General features: G+C 51.6%; 2 protein-coding genes across 14 annotated transcripts; one reads left to right on the plus strand and one right to left on the minus strand.

The window, feature by feature from the left end:
• Positions 1 to 1,382: 1,382 nt before the first annotated feature.
• Coro6 (coronin 6) lies at positions 1,383 to 9,568 on the plus strand. Of its 6 annotated transcripts, XM_015501048.2 has the most exons (11): positions 1,385 to 1,625; positions 2,884 to 3,142; positions 4,675 to 4,797; positions 5,218 to 5,347; positions 5,439 to 5,620; positions 6,821 to 6,940; positions 7,360 to 7,464; positions 7,544 to 7,689; positions 8,048 to 8,105; positions 8,212 to 8,442; positions 8,534 to 9,568. In XM_015501048.2, exons 2-11 carry the CDS (start codon positions 2,945 to 2,947, stop codon positions 8,654 to 8,656), a joined length of 1,416 nt encoding a protein of 471 aa, XP_015356534.1. In that variant the 5' UTR covers positions 1,385 to 1,625; positions 2,884 to 2,944; the 3' UTR covers positions 8,657 to 9,568. The 6 variants fall into 6 exon arrangements, with proteins under 6 accessions (XP_048649576.1, XP_015356534.1, XP_048649574.1 ...); XM_048793619.1 differs by lacking the exons at positions 2,884 to 3,142; positions 5,218 to 5,347 and adding an exon at positions 5,947 to 6,133 and having other exon boundaries at positions 1,383 to 1,625; XM_048793617.1 differs by lacking the exon at positions 2,884 to 3,142.
• On the minus strand, positions 9,565 to 15,966 carry Ankrd13b (ankyrin repeat domain 13B). Of its 8 annotated transcripts, none has more exons than XM_048793600.1 (14): positions 15,827 to 15,966; positions 15,594 to 15,718; positions 15,462 to 15,507; positions 14,685 to 14,828; positions 14,405 to 14,594; positions 14,259 to 14,325; positions 13,517 to 13,598; positions 12,677 to 12,741; positions 12,316 to 12,446; positions 12,046 to 12,203; positions 11,768 to 11,920; positions 11,484 to 11,647; positions 11,339 to 11,415; positions 9,565 to 10,963 (listed from the first exon to the last, which is right to left on the minus strand). In XM_048793600.1, exons 3-14 carry the CDS (start codon positions 15,484 to 15,486, stop codon positions 10,735 to 10,737), a joined length of 1,485 nt encoding a protein of 494 aa, XP_048649557.1. In that variant the 5' UTR covers positions 15,487 to 15,507; positions 15,594 to 15,718; positions 15,827 to 15,966; the 3' UTR covers positions 9,565 to 10,734. The 8 variants fall into 8 exon arrangements, with proteins under 8 accessions (XP_048649557.1, XP_048649546.1, XP_048649538.1 ...); XM_048793589.1 differs by having other exon boundaries at positions 15,594 to 15,750; positions 15,827 to 15,962; XM_048793581.1 differs by having other exon boundaries at positions 9,565 to 10,993; positions 15,594 to 15,750; positions 15,827 to 15,962.
• Between the last annotated feature and the right edge of the window lie 5,557 nt (positions 15,967 to 21,523).

The raw sequence follows: 21,523 nt of genomic DNA on the forward strand, positions 1-21,523 counted from the left end.
TGCCATTTCAGAATAGGAGACAGACGTCAAATCTCTTCTCTGCCAACAAATGGTGCAGAGCTAGAACTCCACCCAGTCTACTTCATTTTATAGCCCAGAGAGCTGCAAAAATATGGCTGAGCCAGGATTGCCACCTCAGTTTTCTAATTAGTCCAGGCAATCTTTCCTCTGCATTGTGCAGCATCAGATCCTTAGAGATTCTTTTTTTTTTTTAATACTTATTTATTTTTTAGTTTTCGGTGGACACAACATCTTTATTTTATTTGTATGTGGTGCTGAGGATCGAACCCAGCGCCTTGCGCATGTCAAGCGAGCGCGCTACCGCTTGAGCCACACCCCCAGCCCCTTAGAGATTCTTGAGATAAAGTGGCACTGCCCTTTAAGGTGAGGCAGAAATGCATACTGTTGAAAAGCATGGGCCCATATGTCAGACCCTGGGGCAAGAACCTCAGCTTCACTAACCACCATTAAGTGATGGGTAAGCTTCTTAACTTCTTTGTGCCTCAGTTTCCTCATCTGTAAAATAGGGATAATCACAGTGCCATCTCAGAAGCTTGTTACCAGAATGTTATTAAAATGTGTAAAGCCCCTAGAACAGTGCCTAGCTCATGGTGTGTGTTATTGATATCACAATATCAATAATTGAGTCACTCTGGTCTTTTCCTCCTATACATGTACCTGGAATCATTTTAGGTAAAAGAGAGACTCCTCATCCATCCTCATAGTCCCCTATGCCATGAATTATTTCTGGAGCATCTGTGACAGTTTCTGATTCTGTTCCCCTATGAGCTACTGAACACCTGGACTCATCCTGAAAAACAAAGGAGCCTTGTGGTGACCCTCATGGTTTCCATCACCTTCATTCCTCCTCTGCCCAGTCCTCTGCCTTCCAGAAGGCTGAATGCTGCTGATTCCAGGTGTCCAGGCCCCAACCAAATTTGCTGAAGCTTCCAGAGAAATCACTGCTGAACTGAAGGTACCCTCTCTGTTGCCCCGGGCCAGTCTAGGCTTTTATCCAAAAACTGAGATTCCCACAGAGCATCTTCTGGGGACTCTTCCCTGCGGGACCTGGACGTGCAGTCCCGCAATTTCGGCCCGCAGGACAGGTTAAATTACGAGAGTGACTGTGGCAGGAATGCGGCACGAAGGCACCTGGCCTCGTGCGCTACCTACTCTCGGGGCGCGCGCCCACTCGCGAGTTCCCTCCCTGGGTCTGAGGACCAGCCTACCTGGGAAGCGCGGAGGGTAGGGTAGGAGCTCGCGCAACCCGCACACCCACAAACACTTACTTTCGACGTTCTTCCGAGGCCCACAGACCCTCGGCTGGAAGTCGGAGGCGCTCCCCTTTCCCGCCGCTAAAGAGGGCGGGGCAGTTTGGGCCCTAGCCCCGCCCCCGCCCAAGGCCCCGCCCACTCAGGTTGATGGCAGCGGCAGCTGGGACTGCAGCGGACCGCGGCCCTGGAGAGCCTCGGGCAGCGGCCCGAGCGCGCAGCCTGACACCCGGGCCCTAGACACCCAGAGAGGCAGTTCCGGCGCCCTGACGCCTTCCTCAGCCCCCGGCGAACCACGGCCCGTTTGGCGGAGGAGTCGCAGCGTGGGCACCCCGCAGCCCGGCTCGGGACCAGGTACACCCCCACCACCGGCAACCGCAGCCAGCGGAGCGGGCGGGGTCTCTGGAGAGACAAAGGTCTGCGCCCCCTCCCCCAGCCGCCAAATTCGGTCCCAGGCTGGGCGGACTTGGTGTCTATATTTGGCCGGACCGAGGCTCGCGCGCAGACACCTTTCACAAGAACGCAGTGCTGGGGCCGGAGGCAGGAGGAGGGTGCGGGGAGGCCGGGCCATAGGCCTGGGCCGCAGAAGTGTTTTGAAGGGCACAGGGATGCTCCGGGCTGTGAAAGGGCAGGAGTCAATGCCCCTTCGGGAGAGCTTGGTGTGCCCTTCAGGAAGAGTAGCATAGCATAGGCACTGGCTCATCACTCTCCCCACCCCTACAAATCTGGTCCTGCCACCTAGGGACCCCACCCCAATGCAAGTTTACTAGGAGGAAGGCCCAAGATAGGACAGAGAACCCCAAAAAGAAACTGGACCAAAGTGTGGTAGGCAAAAGCCAGAAGACAAGTTTCCGGCCTCTTGAAGAAGCAAGTGCAGACAGGAATGGAAGGGGGAGAGGTCCACCTTACACTATGCCCACCCTCCCAATAGCATGAGAGGAAACTGATGAAAAAATGGTAGCAGGAAGGACTCAAGTTGGCTGATAGGAGGAACTTCTTGGCAAATTTAAGAATAAAGCAAAACCCCATTTTCCTGAGATGCAAGCTTGGATCTGGGGTGGGGTGGGGGAGCCTGCAATCCTAGTCCCATACTAGCCTTGACACAAGATCCAGTGGCCACCAGGCGCAGGGGGTTCACCTTGTAATCCTAATGACTCAGGAGGCTGAGGCAGGAATATGACAAGTTTGAGGTCAGTCTCAGCAACTTAATGAGGCCTTGTCTCAAAATAAAAAATACAAAGACTGGGGATGTAATTGAGTGGTCATGTGTCCCTGAGTTGGATCCCAGGTAACAAAACAAAAAATCCAATGGCCAAGCTCTGTGATTCCAGACAGGATGCCTCTAGGAGATACAGTGACTTCCGTGAAGAGATGTTCATTCAAGGAGGATCACCTGGCTCTTCACAACACCATTCTCCCTTACAAACAGTATCTGGCTTGGGTCTCTAGTCAGGTCCCAAATCCTAGCTCTTTAGATTAAATAGCACTTGACAGGTGGCAAAGAACCGTCCTATACTTTGATCACTTTGAAGAAAGTTGCTTCCAGAAGCCAACTCCTGGCCAACTACCCCTTCTCACTTACTGTTCTCTCCACTCCTCCTCCCTTCCACAGCTCACAGGACTAAGGACCAAAAGCACTCTGGGCACTGAGATCCTCCATCTCGGCCCCAGCCATGAGCCGGCGTGTGGTTCGGCAGAGCAAGTTCCGCCATGTGTTTGGGCAGGCAGCAAAGGCTGACCAGGCCTACGAGGACATCCGTGTGTCCAAGGTTACATGGGACAGCTCCTTCTGTGCTGTCAACCCCAAATTCTTGGCCATTATCGTGGAGGCTGGAGGCGGAGGTGCCTTTATTGTCCTGCCTCTGGCCAAGGTGAGGGATGAGGGGAAGGAAGCAAGTGGGACCATACTAGTTGGGGCCCCTGGGGATTCCTGACAGCAGCCTGCGTTCTCACCTTAGTTCCATTCCTTAGTCAGGAGGACAGTTTGTGTGGACTGACTGCTTGCTCTTCTGTAAGCCTTCAGGAACCAGTGGGGAGACTCCCTCACCCACTCTGAGCAACAGTGTCACAGGGACCTACATCTGCTCCTTAGCCCATTCACCTCTGCATGCAGCATCCTGTTCCAGCAGGAACCAGGACAGGGAGTCTGGTGATAGAAATGATTGGGATACACTGGAGCCAAGGCATGGCCAGATTTTGTCCTTGGGTCTCCTAATGTCATGCCACTCCCCCATATTTTGGACTGGAGACCCTAGTCCCTAGTTCAGGGTGACTGATTAAATCTCAGAGTAGCACACTGAGGACAGGGTCAGGCTCTGTCCAAATAGTCCCTGGGTACCTACCCCACCACTATGGTTCTTGCACTGAGGTAGAATGACAGCAAAGCATAGGGGGACATAAAACATAAGGTCAGAGCCCACCCTTTCCTAGGGAAGGGAGCTAGGTAATGACTGACCTTTGCTGACCCTTCACCATCTCTAGCCCCAGAATGGGCACCCCAACACATGACCTTGACCTGGGTTCTGGCCCCTATACCTTGTTGGGGAGGCCCCTTAAGTGGCAGGGTGGGGCCTGACAATAGCTGGTGACTCACCCCTGACAATGCAGACACCATCCAGAGACACCATCCCCAGGGATCAAATTTCAGCTAGAGCTGCCTCCTCCCCCAGTCTCACTGCCATTTCAGTGCCACAGAGCCACCTCTCTCCCCTACTGCCTAGTCTGGGCCAATGCTGGCCCCAGCAGAGGTCTCAGAGCTGCTACAAGTAGTCTATGAAGACCCAAAACAGGTGGGCCCCCAGCCCCAGTTTGGGAATAGTAAGCATCAGGATTGTCTGCTTCTTGTGGTCCCAAGGTAAAGCCAGTGACAGGAAGAGATCTGCCAAGGCTGGCTTGGGGTACTGCACTAAATACTACCTCACCTTAACCTCTTCTACCCAGGGCTTCCCACAGATATTCCAACTGGGGAACAAGCTCAAGAATAGTCTCTTCCAACTAGATATCCTTTGAACAGCACTGGACTGAGAATGCTGGGCTCTACCAGTACCTTGCTTGCTATGGGTCCTTGGTTAAGACATCTTACCTCAGTGTTAGATTCCCTAATATTAAATAATTTCAACTCTACCTGCCTTCAGCATTCCAGGAAGTAGACTGGACAGGGTGGAGATACAGAGAGCAGTCTACAAAGAGAAAGCAGATGATGGAAAATTGAGATGTAAACAGATTCTCTACTCCAAAAAAATACACAGGACAGGCTGGGTGGGGATGTAGCCCAATGGTAGAGCGATTGCCTGGAATGTGTAAGGTCCTGGGTTTGATCCCCAGTACCACACACACCAAAAAAAAAATTAACAAAAAAACACAGGTGAGTGGCCCCCACATCTCCTTTCTCTAACCACTCCAGACAGGAAGAGTGGATAAGAACTACCCGCTGGTCACTGGACACACTGCTCCTGTGTTGGATATAGACTGGTGCCCACACAATGACAACGTCATCGCCAGTGCCTCAGATGACACCACCATCATGGTAGGAGCCAGATGGATGTGGCTGGGCAGTTGGGCAGGGGAACAGGGAGAGCTGCTTCACCTGTGCTAGGGAAGGTGATAAGGAGGTGCAGAGTCCCAGATCCCTGCCCAGCTCCCAGGCTATTTTTAGCTACCTGCCCACTCCCTCCCAGGATGCACTGCTCAAGACTAATTATAGCCATGAACAACTTGGGGCCCAAAGAGCAGGGGGCAATGCTCTGAAGTCTCTCTGCTAGAGTGAATGAAGTCTCTGGAGAGCTGACAGTGCCCCCTCCTGGTTTCCAGATGCTTCTGCCCCAGACAGACACCACCACATCTTGCCCTGTATTTGACCCTTCCCACTAAAGAGAGCCAGTTAAGTGGAGGCAGGGGAGGAGAGAAGGATCAGAGTTGGCTACCTTTATTTTTTTCTCCTACCCAGGTGTGGCAGATTCCAGACTATACCCCTGTGCGCAACATTACAGAACCTATCATCACACTTGAGGGTCACTCCAAGCGTGTGGGCATTCTCTCCTGGCACCCTACAGCCAGGAACGTCCTGCTCAGTGCAGGTCTGAGGGCCTAAGGAGGGTTCTTACTGTAGATGAGAGTCAGGGGGACAAAGGCAGGTACCAGGTGACCATGCCTGTCTACTCTGGACAGGTGGTGACAATGTGATCATCATCTGGAATGTGGGCACTGGGGAGGTGCTGCTGAGCCTGGACGAAGTGCACCCAGATGTCATACACAGTGTGTGCTGGAATAGCAATGGTAGCCTGTTAGCCACCACCTGCAAAGACAAGACCCTGCGCATCATTGATCCCCGAAAGGGCCAAGTGGTGGCGGTGAGTGCTTGGCCTGGCCACTCTCTAGCAGCCTATCCCAGTGACCAGCTGTTAGCACCCTATACCCACAATCATCAGAGCTGCTAGTCCCAGCTTTCACCTGCCCCATCCCTACCCCACTAGCCTAAAGACTAGTCTTCCCCACCCCCACCTCCACACCCATTCCCCCGCCCCTGCACCAGAGCTCCCTTCCTAAGAAAGCCCCCAGCCTGCAATTCTCTGCCCTGGTTCCTGTTCCCTCCCCTCCCCTGCATCTCAGAAGCTCAGAGAAGGGCTCCTTGCTTTGAGATTGAGGGGAGAAGCTGGAAACTACATCCTCCCACCAGAACCTGCATGAAACCTGAGCTCCGGGACCCTCTCCTCTCTGCCGAGGACCCTCTCTCCACCATCTTCCAGGGTCTGGGGCCTGCCCATTGAATGGAGGACTGGCCCCTTGCCGCCTTTGTTGACCTGCTGGGCGGGGAATGGGGGCAACCCTCGCGCGTTGCTTGTCGCAGCTGGGTGCCCTGGGAGGTCAGCGGTCTTCGCCCATCCTCAATATAATCTGGAGTGTGGGGTGCATGGGGCGCGTGCAGGTCTGGGTAAAGCACGCTAGTCTAACGCGGCGGGGACAGTGAGTGGGCGGGCGCTCTAACCCACTAACCCCGCAAGCAGGAGCGAGCCCGACCTCACGAGGGCGCCCGCCCACTGCGGGCCGTCTTCATCGCTGACGGAAAGCTGCTCAGCACCGGCTTCAGCAGGATGAGTGAGCGGCAACTCGCGCTCTGGGACCCGGTAGGCCAGGCCGCGCCGGGCGCGCTCGCTCACTCGCTCGCTCTTCTATTGGGTCAGCCAGGAGTGCTCTCCAGGCGGTGGCCCACACCCAAGAGGCCCGAACGGAGCAGGGAGCTCCCATTTAGGAAAATTCTCGCTGCGACCCCGGGAGCCAGCAGACATCGCCTGCTCTAGGGATCAAGCTTTGAGGGAGCTTGCGGGCTCAGGATCTGCTGAGAGCCGCGCTCCACCTGCTCTCTCCGGGCCCAGACGTTCTCCATGCCAGGAGCCAGCCTTTGGCCCCGGGAAGCTGAGTTCTTAGGACCCTTTTTGTCTCTCCCCCGCCTTCAAGCCCCACACCCAAGTCAAGCAAGCTGGTTGCTCGGCCCTCCATGCTCTCCAGGGCAAGCAGCTGGGTGATGTCCCTCCCTTCTCCCCCTCCCCCAGGAGAGGTTTGCAGCCCACGAGGGGATGAGGCCCATGCGGGCTGTCTTCACGCGCCAGGGTCATATCTTCACTACGGGATTCACCCGCATGAGCCAGCGAGAGCTGGGCCTGTGGGACCCGGTAACGCAGCTGGAGGCTTGGGGTGTGTGCCCCAGGGACTGGCATCACGGGAGAGGGGCCAGGCGCCCCCGACCCGCAGGGCATGCCCAACTTGGCAGGGCTGGAGGCTGCTGCCACCTCTGCAGCGCCTGCCATCCCCACACCCACCCCTCTGCCCAGTTTTGCTGCGTCGCCTGAAGGAGCTCGTGCTGGTGCCCCCACCTGGTGATGCCGAGTCCCTGGGGGTGGTTTGCGGTGACTGCATGTGTTGGCGCTGAGGGTAAATGTGCCTGGGAGGGCGAGTGATGTGTCCAGGGAAGGCGCCTATAAGCTCTCTGCCTTGGGAACGCATGGAATCGGGTGGACAGGAAGCCCCAAGGGGGTTCCGAAGTAGCACGGAACAATGGGCAGGGCTAGTCACTCCTCCTGTGCTCGGGCAGAACAACTTCGAAGAGCCAGTGGCACTGCAGGAGATGGACACCAGCAACGGAGTCCTACTGCCGTTCTACGATCCAGACTCCAGCATTGTCTACCTGTGTGGCAAGGTGCTCGCAGCCGGGCGGGGAGAATTTAGAGGGCAGGCTGGAGATATGAGGCCTGACCCTGAACCGACTGGTTTTGCAGGGAGACAGCAGCATTCGGTACTTTGAAATTACTGATGAACCACCTTTCGTGCACTACCTGAACACGTTCAGCAGCAAAGAGCCGCAGCGGGGCATGGGTTTCATGCCCAAACGGGGGCTGGATGTCAGCAAGTGCGAGATCGCTAGGTCAGCAGTCTTGGCCCCTCTGTCCCCCTACTCGTGTCAGATCTTAAAAAACCGGGGCTTCCCTAATAGTGCAGTGTTTTGGAAAAGAGAAGGTGGGCGGTAGGATCAAACAGGTCTTTTTCAGCTGGGTGACATCCCAGCACTCACTGGCCTGTCATTTTCTGAATTTATTTCCTCATCTGAAAAAAAGATTACGAACACGCCATCAGAGGTGTTTTACCCCAGAATTGATAATGTGTGTAAAGTGCAATGGGCATGGTAGGCGTTCACAAGTATTGACCTCCAACCCCTTGTTCCCAGATAAGAGAAGTTAAGGGGGTGGGAGTCTGCAAGGGTGTTGAACACATTTCCCTTACAGGTTTTACAAATTGCATGAAAGAAAATGTGAACCCATCATCATGACTGTGCCCCGCAAGGTGAGGAACGGGAAAATAGGTAGGGCAGGGTTCCCCGAGGTGTTAAGGGAGCGCAGCAGGCCCGGTGCATAGACTCATACGGGACCTGTCCACCCACCCCCCGCAGTCAGACCTGTTCCAGGACGATCTGTACCCGGATACACCGGGCCCAGAGCCGGCCCTAGAAGCGGATGAATGGCTTTCTGGCCAGGATGCCGAACCCGTGCTCATTTCGCTGAGGGACGGCTACGTGCCTCCCAAGCACCGAGAGCTCCGAGTCACCAAGCGCAATATCCTGGACGTGCGCCCGCCCACCGGCCCCCGACGCAGCCAATCGGCCAGCGACGCATCCCTTTCGGTAAGATTAGGCCTAGCTCCGCGTTGTCCCAGTCTGCACACCCCCTACCACCCTTCTCCGATAAAGGCTTCTGTCCTCTGCGCCTCATCAGCAGCACACCCTGGAGACGCTGCTGGAGGAGATCAAGGCTCTTCGCGAGCGGGTGCAGGCCCAGGAACAGCGAATCACGGCTTTGGAGAACATGCTATGCGAGCTGGTGGACGGAACGGACTAGACCCGCTTGCTGGGCGGAGCCCTGCGCTCAACCGACTGGATGGGGCGGGGTGAATGGACTGGCCTTGCCAATGCTTTAGGTCTGGGACTCCGGACCCCACCTCCCTAAGCTGGGACCAGGGATTCAACTGGGAAGGAAGCCCCGTCCCTCACGGGAGACCTGAACCAAAGGAGTGTCTTGCAGGGGCAGGGCTGTATGCTTGGTCCAGGACTCAGCAGGAGCTGGTCTAGGGAGGCTCAGGGTAAAGGGGGCCTCAGCAATGGTGCTGCATGGCGAGGTGGTGTCCCCCTCTGTCCCTCGCTCAAGGCAAGGGAAGTGCTTAGCGCGATGCTTGGGGATATTAGGGGGCTTGGGCTTGATCTCAAATGGGTGGTCTCCCCACACTGGCCCTTCTCCTAATCGGCTCACTTGATTCTACCACCCCACCAGACGGACAGCACTCCAGTTCTGCATACAGACACAGACACAAACCCGTTCCCCCACAGAGACCTACCCACTGGCAACATTGTCAATGGCGGAGAGTTCTATTTCCACCACCAGGGGCGAGGCGAGCTTCCTCAAGACAGGCCCCTCTGGAAGAAATCTCATAACTAACATGAGGAAACAGGTTCAAAACACACACACACACCCATACCCACACACACGCACTGCTCCCAGCCCTTTGGAGACATAATGAAATCTTTTACCGAGTGCAAGTTTGGGCCTCCTGCTTCGGTGGGGGTGAGGAGATGCCCAGCCTCTGCGAATGTGATTCCCCAGGCTCCTGGGGAACCTAACAAATGCAACCCTGGGCTCAGGACTCACCAGGCAACCTCTTACCCAGAGCCTTCCTCAAGACAGGTTTGGCAGTACCTGAACCCCTACCCACTGTGGGTACTCCTCCCCAGTAAAGTCAGGTAGGAAAAGCCTCCAGTTTGAAGCCTCTTTTATTTGTGCCTCAGAATCAGTCTGGTGCCCCTGGCATCAGGGAAGGGAGTGGGAGAAAGTTTCTCTTTGTTGCTCTATTCTTCTGTCCTTCTGAATCTCACTGGCTGAGTCAGGAAAGGTCAGTCCAAGAGAGACCAGAGACAAGGGTGTACTGTGGGTCCCTTCCCCTGATGGGGTCTGTGCTTCTCTGGGTGGGTGAGGAGGGGCAGGGGAGAGCCGGGGGTTAGCACCATTGGATGAAGGGTTTTACAGTCAGCCCCTGAATTGGGGCAATAGGGATGCACAACCACAGAGGGCTAGCAGCAGCTGGTGGGAAGGGGTGGGTGGTGGTGCTAGGGCCCTGGGCGACCCCTTTATATCCAGTTTTGTGTCGGGTCTAGTGCTTGCCCCCAGCCCAATGTGCCCTCCCCCGCCCCTACTGCTCTCCAAGGCACCATGAGGGAGTCCGGCCTCACCCAGGCTAAGGGGCCACCGTGGACACACTCCCTGATCACAAAAAAACGTGCCTTGGGGATAGGGACTTCAACTTCATGCTGCCCAAGGCGAAGCTGGGACCACCCTGAGACCCTAGACGGGTGTGGGGGGCTGGGGGAGCCGGACACCCCGCTAAGTGCACTTGACGCTGAAATGCCGGGGTGGGGGAGGGGCTAGGCTCTTGACGTGCTGGTTTGTGTCTGGGACAAAGCAGCGACACAGCACGCAGAGAGCTCCGCTGCCTCCCAAGGGTGAAGAGCAGAGATGCAAAGGCTTCAGGGGCAGTGACCCAAAGAGGAGTCAGTGAGCAGAAAGGAGGACCCGCCAGGAGCAAGGGACAGGGAGGGACACTGCTCCTCTAAGGATTCATCTCCCCTTCAGGACTGCTTAGCTCCACCCTTGAACAGATTGGAGCCCAGAGGAACGGATTAGGAGCCAGGATATAGCAAAGCAGGGGGACCTGGCCGTGCCCGTTGCCTCCCTGGCTGGAAAGCAACCCTGCACCCATGTCAAGCCCCTCCGTGTCTAGTTCCTGGTGCACTGCTTCACCCCCCCCCCGCCCCCGGGAGGTGGCTCCAGACTTCAGACTCCAGCCTCAGTTAGGCAAGGGGGGCCTGGGCATTTTCTCTCCCAGATCGGGGAGCGTGTGGGGTGGGCAAGGGGCCCAGCAAGGGGCGCTACTGCTCAGTCAGCGAGAGCCTCAGGATGCGCTCCAGCTCCTCCTCCTCCTGGCGCGCACGCCTCCGCCTCTCCTCCAGCTCCTGCGCTGACAGTTCCATTGCCAGCCGCAGCTGCTCGTCGTAACTCCGGAACACGTGGCCGCTGGAACCCCGGCCAGGACTGGGCCGAGGGCTGGGCACCGGCGCTGGGGGCGTGGGCTGGCGCTGAGGCGTGGGCGGGGCGCTCCTGGGGACCGGAAGGATTTCTCCAGCGCTTCTGGCGTACCTGCCCATAAACCGGGCAGGAGACCCTAGGACATGTGGCTATGGGCTGCCCTGGCTCCATCCAGTGATGGCAGATCCTAGCCCGACATCCTGTCTGGTGAGGTTCTGAATGCCCAGAGACCTGGATTTCACCTGCCACCGGAGCACTGCCCACCCGCCAAATGCGGGGAAAGGGTGGTAGTAGACGCCATCTTAATTATCAGGTAGGGGCCCTGCTGAGGGGACCTTGGTTCTCTGGGCCCAGTATCAGGGGTAATGGTGTACCCTTTGCGTCGGTGTTGGGGGGTGGGGAGAGGACAGGTGTCTCCAAGCCCTCTTTGATCTAGCTGGTACTGACCTGTCCTGACGGCGACCCTCATAGGACATGGGGTGGGTGCCTGGCTTGCTGTTGGTTAGTGCCTCCCAGATGGTGACCTGGAGGGAAAAGCCTCTTAGCTGGGCAACCCTGCACACGCATGGCCTGGCAAGGCAGCAGGACGCACCTGGTCATACTCACTACCCGCCTCAAGCAGGCTCTGCTGGATTGCAAACTGGAGCAGGTCATCATCATCATCGCGGGTTGCTGCCTCCCGCTGGCCACCCAGCACGCTATAGCCTCTTGGGGCCTCGAATAATGCTGGGGAGATCTCACAGCCGCGGCAAGAGGCTGGGGGCATGGAGCTTGGAGTCAGACATGGGTCTGGGCCCTTCCAGCACAACTCAGTGTAGTGGGAAGGAAAGCAAGCCAAGGTCAGAAGGGAAGACCCAGGGTAGGGGCAGGGCTCACTTGTGGAACTGGAGCTGCTGACACTGGAGGAGTCGCTGCCTGGGGAAGGGGTCTCGCTGCTGGGGCTGCCTCGCACCGATGGCACAGGCTCATCACAGCCATTGAGGTTCCCAAAGGTGATGCGGGCATTGAGAATGTGGAAGATCGGGATTTCTGAGGATAAGGAAATCATCAGGTGCCACCACCTAAACCCTCACACCTCAGGCCAGCTCCTCTAACCTCATCTAAACTCATCACACCCCTCCAAAAGGGCTAAGGGGAAATGGCACGGGTCTCACCAATCTTCACTGGGAAACCAGGAGGCAGGCGTAGGGTGATGAAGTCCCGCAGCTTGGCGAAAAGTGCATTGCTAACAGCCATGAGGTCAATGATGGGGGCCACCTGCTCACACAGGGACAGGGGATGCTCCTCACACAGCCACAGCTTGGCCTTGAACCTGCCCCCCCAGATCCCAAGGGGTGAGGGATGCTTCAGGAAGCCATGGCCTCCCAGCACCTCCTGGAGCCCTAGCCCTGCCCACCCCTCCCCAGCAGGAGCGGGGTCCTCACTTCTGTGTCTTGGTAGTCAGTTCCATGGGCCGGCCCATGTCCCGGTTGCCAAGCTCAAAGTTGGGGTTGAAGTATTCTTCTGCAGTGATGGCAGTAGGGTTGGCTTGGCTCAGAGTTTGAGTGATCAGGGTCTGTTCCACATGAGGAAGAGCCATGAGCCCTTCTCAGTCCCTGATTCCAGACCAGCCAGTTGGTACCATAAGGACCCCAGGTCTCCCTGCTGCCAATGTGGAACTGACATAGGCTTGGGCATTATGGAAGGAAGGTCCACATAGGCAATGATAGGCAGGACACCTCCCAAGCCTCCTCCTGAACCACATCCACACCCCTCCACACAATGACACCCCTGGCACACACTCACCCCATTTTGGGGACCCCCATGCTGCTCAGCAATTCCCAGGAAGGACTGCAGAGGTGTCTTACAGCCTACAAGAAATGCGGTATCTCAGGGGACACTGCAGCCCTGCACACATGTGGACATCTCATTAGAAGTGATAATATCGAAGACCTAGGAAAAAGGCTGGTTCCTGGGATGGGAGAACTGCTCACCCATACTTAGGTACCTTTATCTAAAGGTGGTTGAGGACTCCATGGGCAGAGGCCAAGAGAATAGCTATAATAAAAGTAGGCATAGGGCCCAGGAGAAACTTCCAAAAGTGCCACTCTCCATGTTGGTGATACTGGAACAGTAATATACCTCCCTTTGTTAAGCAGTTTTGGTGTATGTACATGTGTTTCTCTTCAGGTACTTCATATTAATGATTTCATTAATGATTTTGTTCTCCTATGTGGCAAGTATTATGTGTTTCTACCTGCAACAGATTAGCTGATGCTCAAAGAATCAGATGTGATACCAATGGGCACACAGAATCATGGCAGAGCCCCTGACTTTTTACCTATATAAATATATAAATTGTGCATGTGCAACATTTCCCTTCCCTCTGAAATGCAGCGCAGATATTAGTAATCAATTATAGGATGTCTTTCACTGAGCCCAAATGAGCCCTTAGAATCTTCCTAACAGTACCTAGGCAGCTGTACCAATCATTAGGGCTTGGGACTGAAACTGAAATCTATTTGCCTGAGTAAAACGGCCTGGTTCTTGCTGGACTGCCAGAGGAAATACCAGTGGAGGTGCTGAAGTGGGAACTGATTCCTCTAGTGCCACAGCACCTCCCCCCATCTGCCATGGCCCTATTACCTTTGACCTTGCCCTTGTGCTGTTCTGAAAGGTGCTCTGTCCGAGTCCGAGTGATGAGCTCTACATTGGATGCCCCATATACCTGAGGAAAGAAAGGAAAGGGCTCAGAGGCAGTTCTAGAACCACCACCCAAGGAAATTCTAAACAAATATATGATACTGTTCATTCGCTTATTCATTCAACAAACATTTTTTGAGGAGCTATTATGTCAGTCATGAAAGTGGGCATCAGGGATACAGTGGTGATCAAGACAGATACAATTCCTGCCCCCATGAAGGTCACATTCTAGTTAGAGAGACAATAAAAGGCAGTTATAACTTACAGCTTTGCAATTTGTTAGTTATACAATGACTGTACATGGTCACTGAACTACTCTAAGCCTCCATTTCCTCATTATAAAATGGCTAATAATTCCTACTTCATGGAATTGCAAAGATTAAATGGGATACTATGGAAAGGGCTCAGGAAACATTTGTAAGATGGGGATAATAACAATACCTGCCTGAAAGGGTTGTGATCAGGATTAAATGCGTGTATATGTGTGTGCACTTGTGCATGTGTGTGTGTATCCATACAGCCATATAAAATGTCAGACCAGTGCCTCAAAGTGACTCAGTAAATGCCAATAAATCAGACGACTGTTAGTCTAGTGTCACTTCTTCCTTGCAGCATTGCCTCTGCAACCTCCAAGGCTGGGGAAGCATGCTGAGGAAAACCCCTCCGGTGTCTGCTACAGCCTTACCTTGGCTTCATACCCGTTAACCATCTCTGTCTTCTCACTGCGCCAGCCCAGGATGCCGGTCTTATTCCTGGGGAAGTAAAGTGGTCCAGGTGAAGTGAGCACTGCACCAGTCTGGCTCTAGGTTGGCCAAGGCCATGCCCACTCACCTCTCAAAGGAGATGTTCTTGGTGTCAAGCTGCGTAGTGACCACAGGTGCGGTGAGCCGGCTCAGCACCTGCTCCTCTGTGGGCTGGGCGGCAGCCAGCAGCAGCTCTCTGTCCTGCCCAGCCAGTGCCAGAGTCTCTGTGTACACCACCCGGCGGTCATGATCAATCTCCATGACCACAGCACTCGTGTCTGCCAGCCATGGAATAGCACAGAGGGGTCAGGGTGGCATGGGGCTGTCTCCCGTCCTCTCCACCCTTCCCCACCTCCTGCCTGCCTGACCTTGGCCCCTGAAGATGAAGCTGCGGTTCCCTCGCTGCCATGTCATGTGGTCAAAGCCCAGGAGCGTGGTGTCTACCCTCAAGTTCTGCCCGCTCTTCCACACTTTGTAGGTATCACTAGGGCAGATCTTGGACACCAGGGGCACTGGGTGGAAGTGGAGGTCAGAGGTAGCTTCAATTTGTCTGACCCATGCAGCCTGGGCCAGCTCAGGGCACAGGAGTTGGGGGTCATTGCTATGGCCAGGAAAGGGTGAGGGAACTGGTGGGAGGGCAGCCCTTCCTCCAATCCCCACCCCCAGCCACCACAACAAATGTAGACCACACTTCTTCATATGTGAGCAACCTGAGGCTGGGGACAGGCATGTCTCAGTCACCACTAAGTCTCTAGTATCTACTGTGTGTTAATTCATTCGCTCAACCTCTCATTCATTCTTTCAACAAATATTTATTGAATACCTACTACATGCCAGGCATTATTCCAGTCACTGGCGATACAACATTGAATAAGATAGGACTCCTGCCCTCTTGGAGCTTACCTTCTAGCAAGGGATGACAGGTAATAAACAAATGAGCAAATCAGTACAGAATGAAAGAAACAGTAGTGGAAGCAAGCCTATGTGAAGCAGTCTGGAAAGACCTAGCTGAGGAGGCAGCATTGAGCTGAGAGCTGAAGGACCAGAAGGAGTCCCATGAAAAGCCCTGGGACAACGCTCCAGGCACGCAGACAGCAAGTGCAAAAGCCCCAAAGTCAGAGAGGGCCCCGCTCAGCCCCTCTTACCCCAGCTAGTGAACTCCCATTTCATCTCCACGTAGAAGTCCTGGGCCTAGAGGATGAAAAAGAGAGTGGATAAGCTGGCACTAGAAACAGGGCACAAGGGCTCTGGTCGGGAGCCGGGAGGCTAGGCCTTACTTTGCGCAGCTTCTCCAGGAGCACAGGGATGCCCGCCAACCTCTTTACCACCCGCTGGTAGTCCCGGTACCGCAGCACCAGCTGCACCAGCTCCAGGTCCCGGGTACTTACAGCCTCCTGAAGCACTGGAAGGAGAGGCAGTGTCACAGAGCAGGACCTGTTAGCCAACCTGAGGTGAGTACCTGATGCTGGGGAGACCCTGGCCGTGCAGTGGGGTGAGCAGGGGTACCCACCTGTCCAGCCGCTGCGATTCTCCCTGCCCACGTCTGCGCCGTGTGCCAGGAGCACACGGGCACACTCCAGGTGCCCCAGTGTAGTGGCCAGGTGCAGGGGAGTCCGACCACGGGGATCCAGCTGCTCAATGTCCACCTGGAGAAGATGTTGAAGTGTAGCCCTGGTCACTTCTAAAGCAGCTAACCTGAGCCCAGCAGCTACTAAGCAGGAGTGACCCTCTGGCTCTGCCACTTTGGCCACCTCACAAGGCCATGGGAAAGACTGATATGATGAGCTGGTACCAGGTGAATGGAGGGGGACTTAGGAGACAGGACTGAAATTAACTCAAGGAAAGGGAGAGGGAGGGCCTTCCTCCCTTCCTCTGCACCTTGGCCCCTGGCTGGGTTTCCTCCTCTAAGCTGTGTGTGAGCTGTCTGCAAAGAGTAAGCCAGACAATGAAGGGTGGTCCAGAATGGCTTTGGCCATGAGGGCTCCTAAGGCTGGACCCATCCTAGGGGTCCCAGACCACACCTTCAGTTTACATTACTAATATTACTGAGTGGAAGTTTATAAACAAGTACAGTAATACACTGAGTCATAAAAACATATTCATAGTATAATTTCAAAGCCATGTTCTGTGCCTGTGGGACACGATGTATTAACATTTTTCATAAATCATATTATTTTGTGAACAGCATGGTTACATTGCATGAGATTTTTGTTGTATGAGAAAAGCCTGTTTGTTAAACATAGATTTAAATATATCTTAAGGAACCTAGGACTTGTAGTTAAATACAGTGAACTGATCATATGCATGTAACCCCTTTCCTTCCCAAAACCTGATTAAAATGCCAGTAAAAGTTTCTATTCCAATCATGATAAATAATGTGGGGGCACAGAGGAGCTTGTCTATAATCCCAGCTATTCAGTAGGCTGAAAGCAGGAGGATCACAGGTTCAGTACCAGCCAGGGTGACTTAGTAAGACCCTGTCTCAAAAAAGGCTGGGGATGTAACTCAGTGGTAGAGCACTTGTCTAGCATGCACAAAGTCCTGGGTTCAATTCTGGGGCAGGGTGGGGGAAGAAGTGTGTTTATGAAATTATTGTTTTCCAGACAGGCAACAGGTAGTCTAGGACTAGAATCCCTGAGATACGAGAAACTAAGTGAGCCCTGTGATTTCCTTGGATTTCTGCCTAGAGGAACAATCCAGACTACAGTTCAGAGAGGGGAATCCCCAGCAGAGCTTGGTGGTCTCACTGAGTTGAGGAGACAGGAGTTCAGGGAGGCCGAGGTAGCTAGAAGCTTCAAGGCAGAGTTGTAAAAAGGAATGGACCTTGAGAAAACAAAAAATCCTCCTTTGTACAGGAGTCCTTTTGACTCTTTGCTGAATACTAAAGTTCACATGTGTCCAGTAAAACTAAAATGAGTTTATGCAAAAAAAAAAAAAAAAAAGCAATGGACTGAGTTCTCAGACCTCACCACCGGCAGAGAGACATTCAAGCTCCAACCTGCTAGAGTTGAGATTCTTTGTTGAACACCCAGCATTTTCAATAGAAAATGAACACTTCTGGGGTAGATGTATTATGCCTTAGTAGTAGGGCTAAACTATACCTAGAGAAAAGGCTCACGAGACGCCCATAACAGATTAAAACAGTCTCAGCCAAGCACAGGAGACACGGCTATAATGCCAATGACTCAGGAAGCTGAGGCAGGAGGATGGAAAGTTTGAGGTCAGCCTCGGCAACTTAAGTGAGACCTTGTCTCAAAATAAAAAATAGACATCATAATGATATAGAGAAGATCAGTGGAGAGAGAGAAATAAAAGACAAGAAGGAAGGGATAGGGAAAGAAATAGAGAATAAATCTAACAGAATTATGTTATATACATATATAAGTGAGCTAAAGGGAATATCTCCTTTATATATTTATAAAAAATGCCAATAAAAAAAAATAAAGGTGTGAAAGGAAGATAAGTAGAATACAGGAGAAAGAAAAGGGGGGTGGGGATTGAAATCAAATTCTTGAATGTATAATTATTTCAAAAGGAACCCAGGTATCATGTATAAATATAATGCTCTAAATAAAAAAAAATTAAAAAAAAAAAAACAATTACAAAACAAATATAGAAAAGCCTGGGGATGTGGCTTAGAGGTAAAGTGTTCCTGGGTTAAATCCGCAATGTCCCAAAAATAAATAAATAAATGAAACAGCCTCAAAAGATCAAAACTCATTTGCAAATAATTTACATGGTCTACAGAGCAAAGCCTAACACTCTTTAAGAGAAGACAACAAAATCCAGATGCTTAACATCATGATATTTATCACATCAAGTTAAAAATAATTAGCTATACCAAAAAGTAGGAAAACATGACCCATAATCAGGAGAAAAATCATTCAATAGAAATGATAAAGATAATGACTTAATATGCTCAAGAATTTAAGGAAAAATTTGAACAAGATGTTCATGAGGAGAGAAATAGGAGATAGCAAAATGAACTCAATAATCCATCCAGAGAGAACAAATATAGTATCTGAAATGAAAACGTCCCTGGCTTTAATTAATAGCGGATTAGGCATTTAAGATTAAAAAAAAAATCAGTGAATTTGAAAACAGCAATAGAACCATCCAAACTGAAGCACACTTGGACTTAAAAAAAAAAAGTGAAAAAACATTGAAAAGGCTCAGTCATCTATGAGACACTATCGAGAATTCTAATGTGTGAGCTAGGTGTGGTGGTACACACCTGTAATCCCAGCAGCTTGGGAGGCTGAGGCAGGAGGATCACAAATTCAAATACAGCCTCAGCAATTTAGGGAGGCCCTAAGCAGCTCAGTGAGAACTGTCTCTAAATTAAAAAAAAAAAAAAAAAAAAAAGAATTCTAATGTGTGATTGGGTCCCAAGGGACAGGATAAGAGTATAATTTAAAGAAACAGTGGCCTAATTTTTTCCAGATAAAGCTATTATCGGAGTTGAATGATAGTGCCCCCTACAAAGATATGTCCACATCATATCCTGACCCTCAAGACCCTTGAATGTGACCTTATTTGAGAACTGGGTCTTTGCAGATGTAATTATATTAAGGATTTCAAGATGAGTTCACCCTGGATTGTCCTGGTGGTTCCAAAATTCAGTGATAAATTGAAGACAGAGAAGAGAATGTTATGTGCAGTCAGAGGCAAAGACCAGAGTCAGGCAGGGACACGTCAAGGAACACCTGGAGCCACCAGAAGGTTGATGAGACAAAGAAGCAGTCAGCCCTAGAGACTCTGGACGGAGGGCTGCCTTGCCAACACCTTGATTTGGACTCTGACCTCCAGAATTGTGAGAGAATAAAATTTTGTTGTTTTATCCCACCCAATTCCTGGTAATTTGTTGTGGAGACAAATAACAAATGTGCAGAGCCATGAATCTCAATGAACCCCAAGCAAGATAAACACAAAGAAAAATACATCACAATCAAATGCAAAAAACTAGTGACAAAAAGGAATTCAAAGAAATGAAATCCTTTCTGTATAGAAGAACAAATATAGAGCCAGGTGTGGTGGCATGTGCCTGTAATCCCAGTGGCTCAGAAGGATAAGGCAGGATGATCTCTAGTTCAAAGCCAGCCTCAGCAAAAAAGTGAGCCCTAAGCAACTCAGTGAGACCCTTTCTCTAAATAAAATACAAAATAGGGATAGGGGGCGCTGGGGATGGGGCTCAGCGGTAGAGCACTCGCCTAGCATCTTCAAGGCGCTGGGTTTGATCCTCAGTATCACATACAAATACATAAATTAAAATAAAGGTATTGTGTCCAACTATAAAAACTAAAAAATATTTTTTTAAAAAAAATAGGGCTGGGTGAGGAGCTGGGGTTGTGGCTCAGCAGTAGAGCACTCGCCTAGCATATACAAGGAGCTGGATTTGATCCTCATCACCACATACAAATAAATAAATAAAATAAAGGTATTGTGTCCAACTACAACTAAAAAAATTAACATATATATGTTTATATATATATGTATATGTGTGTGTGTGTGTATATATATATATATATATATATATATATATATACACACACACACACATTAAAAAACAGTAGGGCTGGGAATGTGGCTCAGTGGTCAAGTGTCCCTGAGTTCAATCCCCAGTACCCACCCGCCAAAAAAAGAACAAATATAGGAAATAATACATATTTCCCCACCAGAAACTGCAAACCAGAAGATGATGCAATGAAATCTTTAAAATGCTGGGCAGGGAGCAACAAGTCATCCCAGAATTCCATATCCAGTGAAAATATTCTTCAAAAGTACAGAAGAAATAAAGACTTTTGCAGACAAACAAAAGCTAAGAGAATTTATTGCCAAGCCAGGTGCAGTAATGCATGCCTGTAATCCCAGCAGCTTGAGAGGCTGAGGCAGGAGGATCACAAGTTCAAAGCCAGCCTCAGCAACTTGGCGAGGCCCTGAGCTGTGAGACCCTGTCTCAAGTATATAAATAAAAGGCTGGAACTGGGGCTCAGTGGTTAAGCACTCCTGGGTTTAATCTCTGGTACTAAAAGAAAAAAGAAAAGAATTTATCACCAGATGTGCAGGAAATGTTAAAGGGAGTTCTTCAGGTAGAAAGAAAATGATTCCAGATGGAAACTTGGATCTATACAAAGGAATGAAAAGTGCCAAGAATGTTAAATTTGTAAGTATAATAATGTCAGTAAAATATTTAAAACTCCACAAGAATAAAGAGAAGAGATGTCAGGGGATGAACAATTTCAGCACATCTTTAGAACATGGAATGAGGCTGAGGCGTCACAACTGACTTAGGGGAGCAGAGGAAGCCAAATCCCAGGCAGTCACAGAGGGGAGCCCTGGGAATAGCAAACTAGGCCTCCCCCCCACACACACCCCTGAGAGTTATCAAACCTGCCAGTAGTAGGGGTGAGGCTCAGAGCTGAATACAGGAAACTGGTTAAAACTGGTTAGAAGCTCTTGGCCCCCTCTCCAACCTCATGAAGCTGCAAGGTACCCCCTACTCACCACAAAATCCAAGGGGTTTATTCTCTGTAGAAACTAAATGTGAGATATACTGGCTTCAGGGACACTGGCTACAGCAGAGGATGCGGTCATGCAGCTAGCTGAAAACCAGTGACAGTGACACCCCAACCCCTTCCTTCCTTGCCTTGGATCCTATGAGCTACTGGCTGCAGCCACCCCCAACCCTGCCAATTCCAAGAGTGGGGAAACTGGAAAATTCTTCTTTGGAGAAACTAAACTCCCTAAGGATCTCTGAAGAGGTGGCTGGTCCCACAATGAGTGAGTCAGCTTGCCACCCAATCACCTTACAGTAGCACCCATGCATCAGTAAACTGCACACCCTTGTTTTTAAATATGCCCCAGCAGCCAAAGGCAACTGACACTGGAGGAAAGCCTCCATCATGAAATCAACCACACACACAAATAGATGCTGAAAACCAAGAGGGAACACTGTCAATGCTGAAAGTGAAAGAAACTATTGTGGAGGAAAACTGTTATTTATTTTTGTGTGTGTGGAACTGGGACATGAACCCAGGGGTGGTCTACCACTTGAGCTATGTCCTCAGCTCTTTTTATTTATTTTTTCTTTTGAGACAGAGTATCACTGTGTTGCTCAGGCTGACCTCGAACTTTGGCTCCTCCTGCTTCAGCCTCCCTAGTCCCTGGGATAGCATGTGCCACCATGCCCAGCTGGAAAACAGTAATT

Source organism: Marmota marmota, unplaced genomic scaffold (assembly GCF_001458135.2).
Source record: "Marmota marmota marmota unplaced genomic scaffold, marMar, whole genome shotgun sequence".
NCBI lineage: Eukaryota > Metazoa > Chordata > Mammalia > Rodentia > Sciuridae > Marmota > Marmota marmota.

Coding starts and splice junctions, on each gene's coding strand:
- Coro6 (XM_015501048.2), top strand. CDS start 2,945: ATGAGCCGGCGTGTGGTTCGGCAGAGCAAGTTCCGCCATGTGTTTGGG. Junction 3,143..4,674: donor TTGTCCTGCCTCTGGCCAAG/GTGAGGGATGAG, acceptor TAACCACTCCAG/ACAGGAAGAGTGGATAAGAA. Junction 4,798..5,217: donor CAGATGACACCACCATCATG/GTAGGAGCCAGA, acceptor TCTCCTACCCAG/GTGTGGCAGATTCCAGACTA.
- Ankrd13b (XM_048793566.1), bottom strand. CDS start 15,486: ATGAAATGGGAGTTCACTAGCTGGG. Junction 11,416..11,483: donor CGGGTAGTGAGTATGACCAG/GTGCGTCCTGCT, acceptor TTTTCCCTCCAG/GTCACCATCTGGGAGGCACT. Junction 11,028..11,338: donor GAGGGTCGCCGTCAGGACAG/GTCAGTACCAGC, acceptor CACATGTCCTAG/GGTCTCCTGCCCGGTTTATG.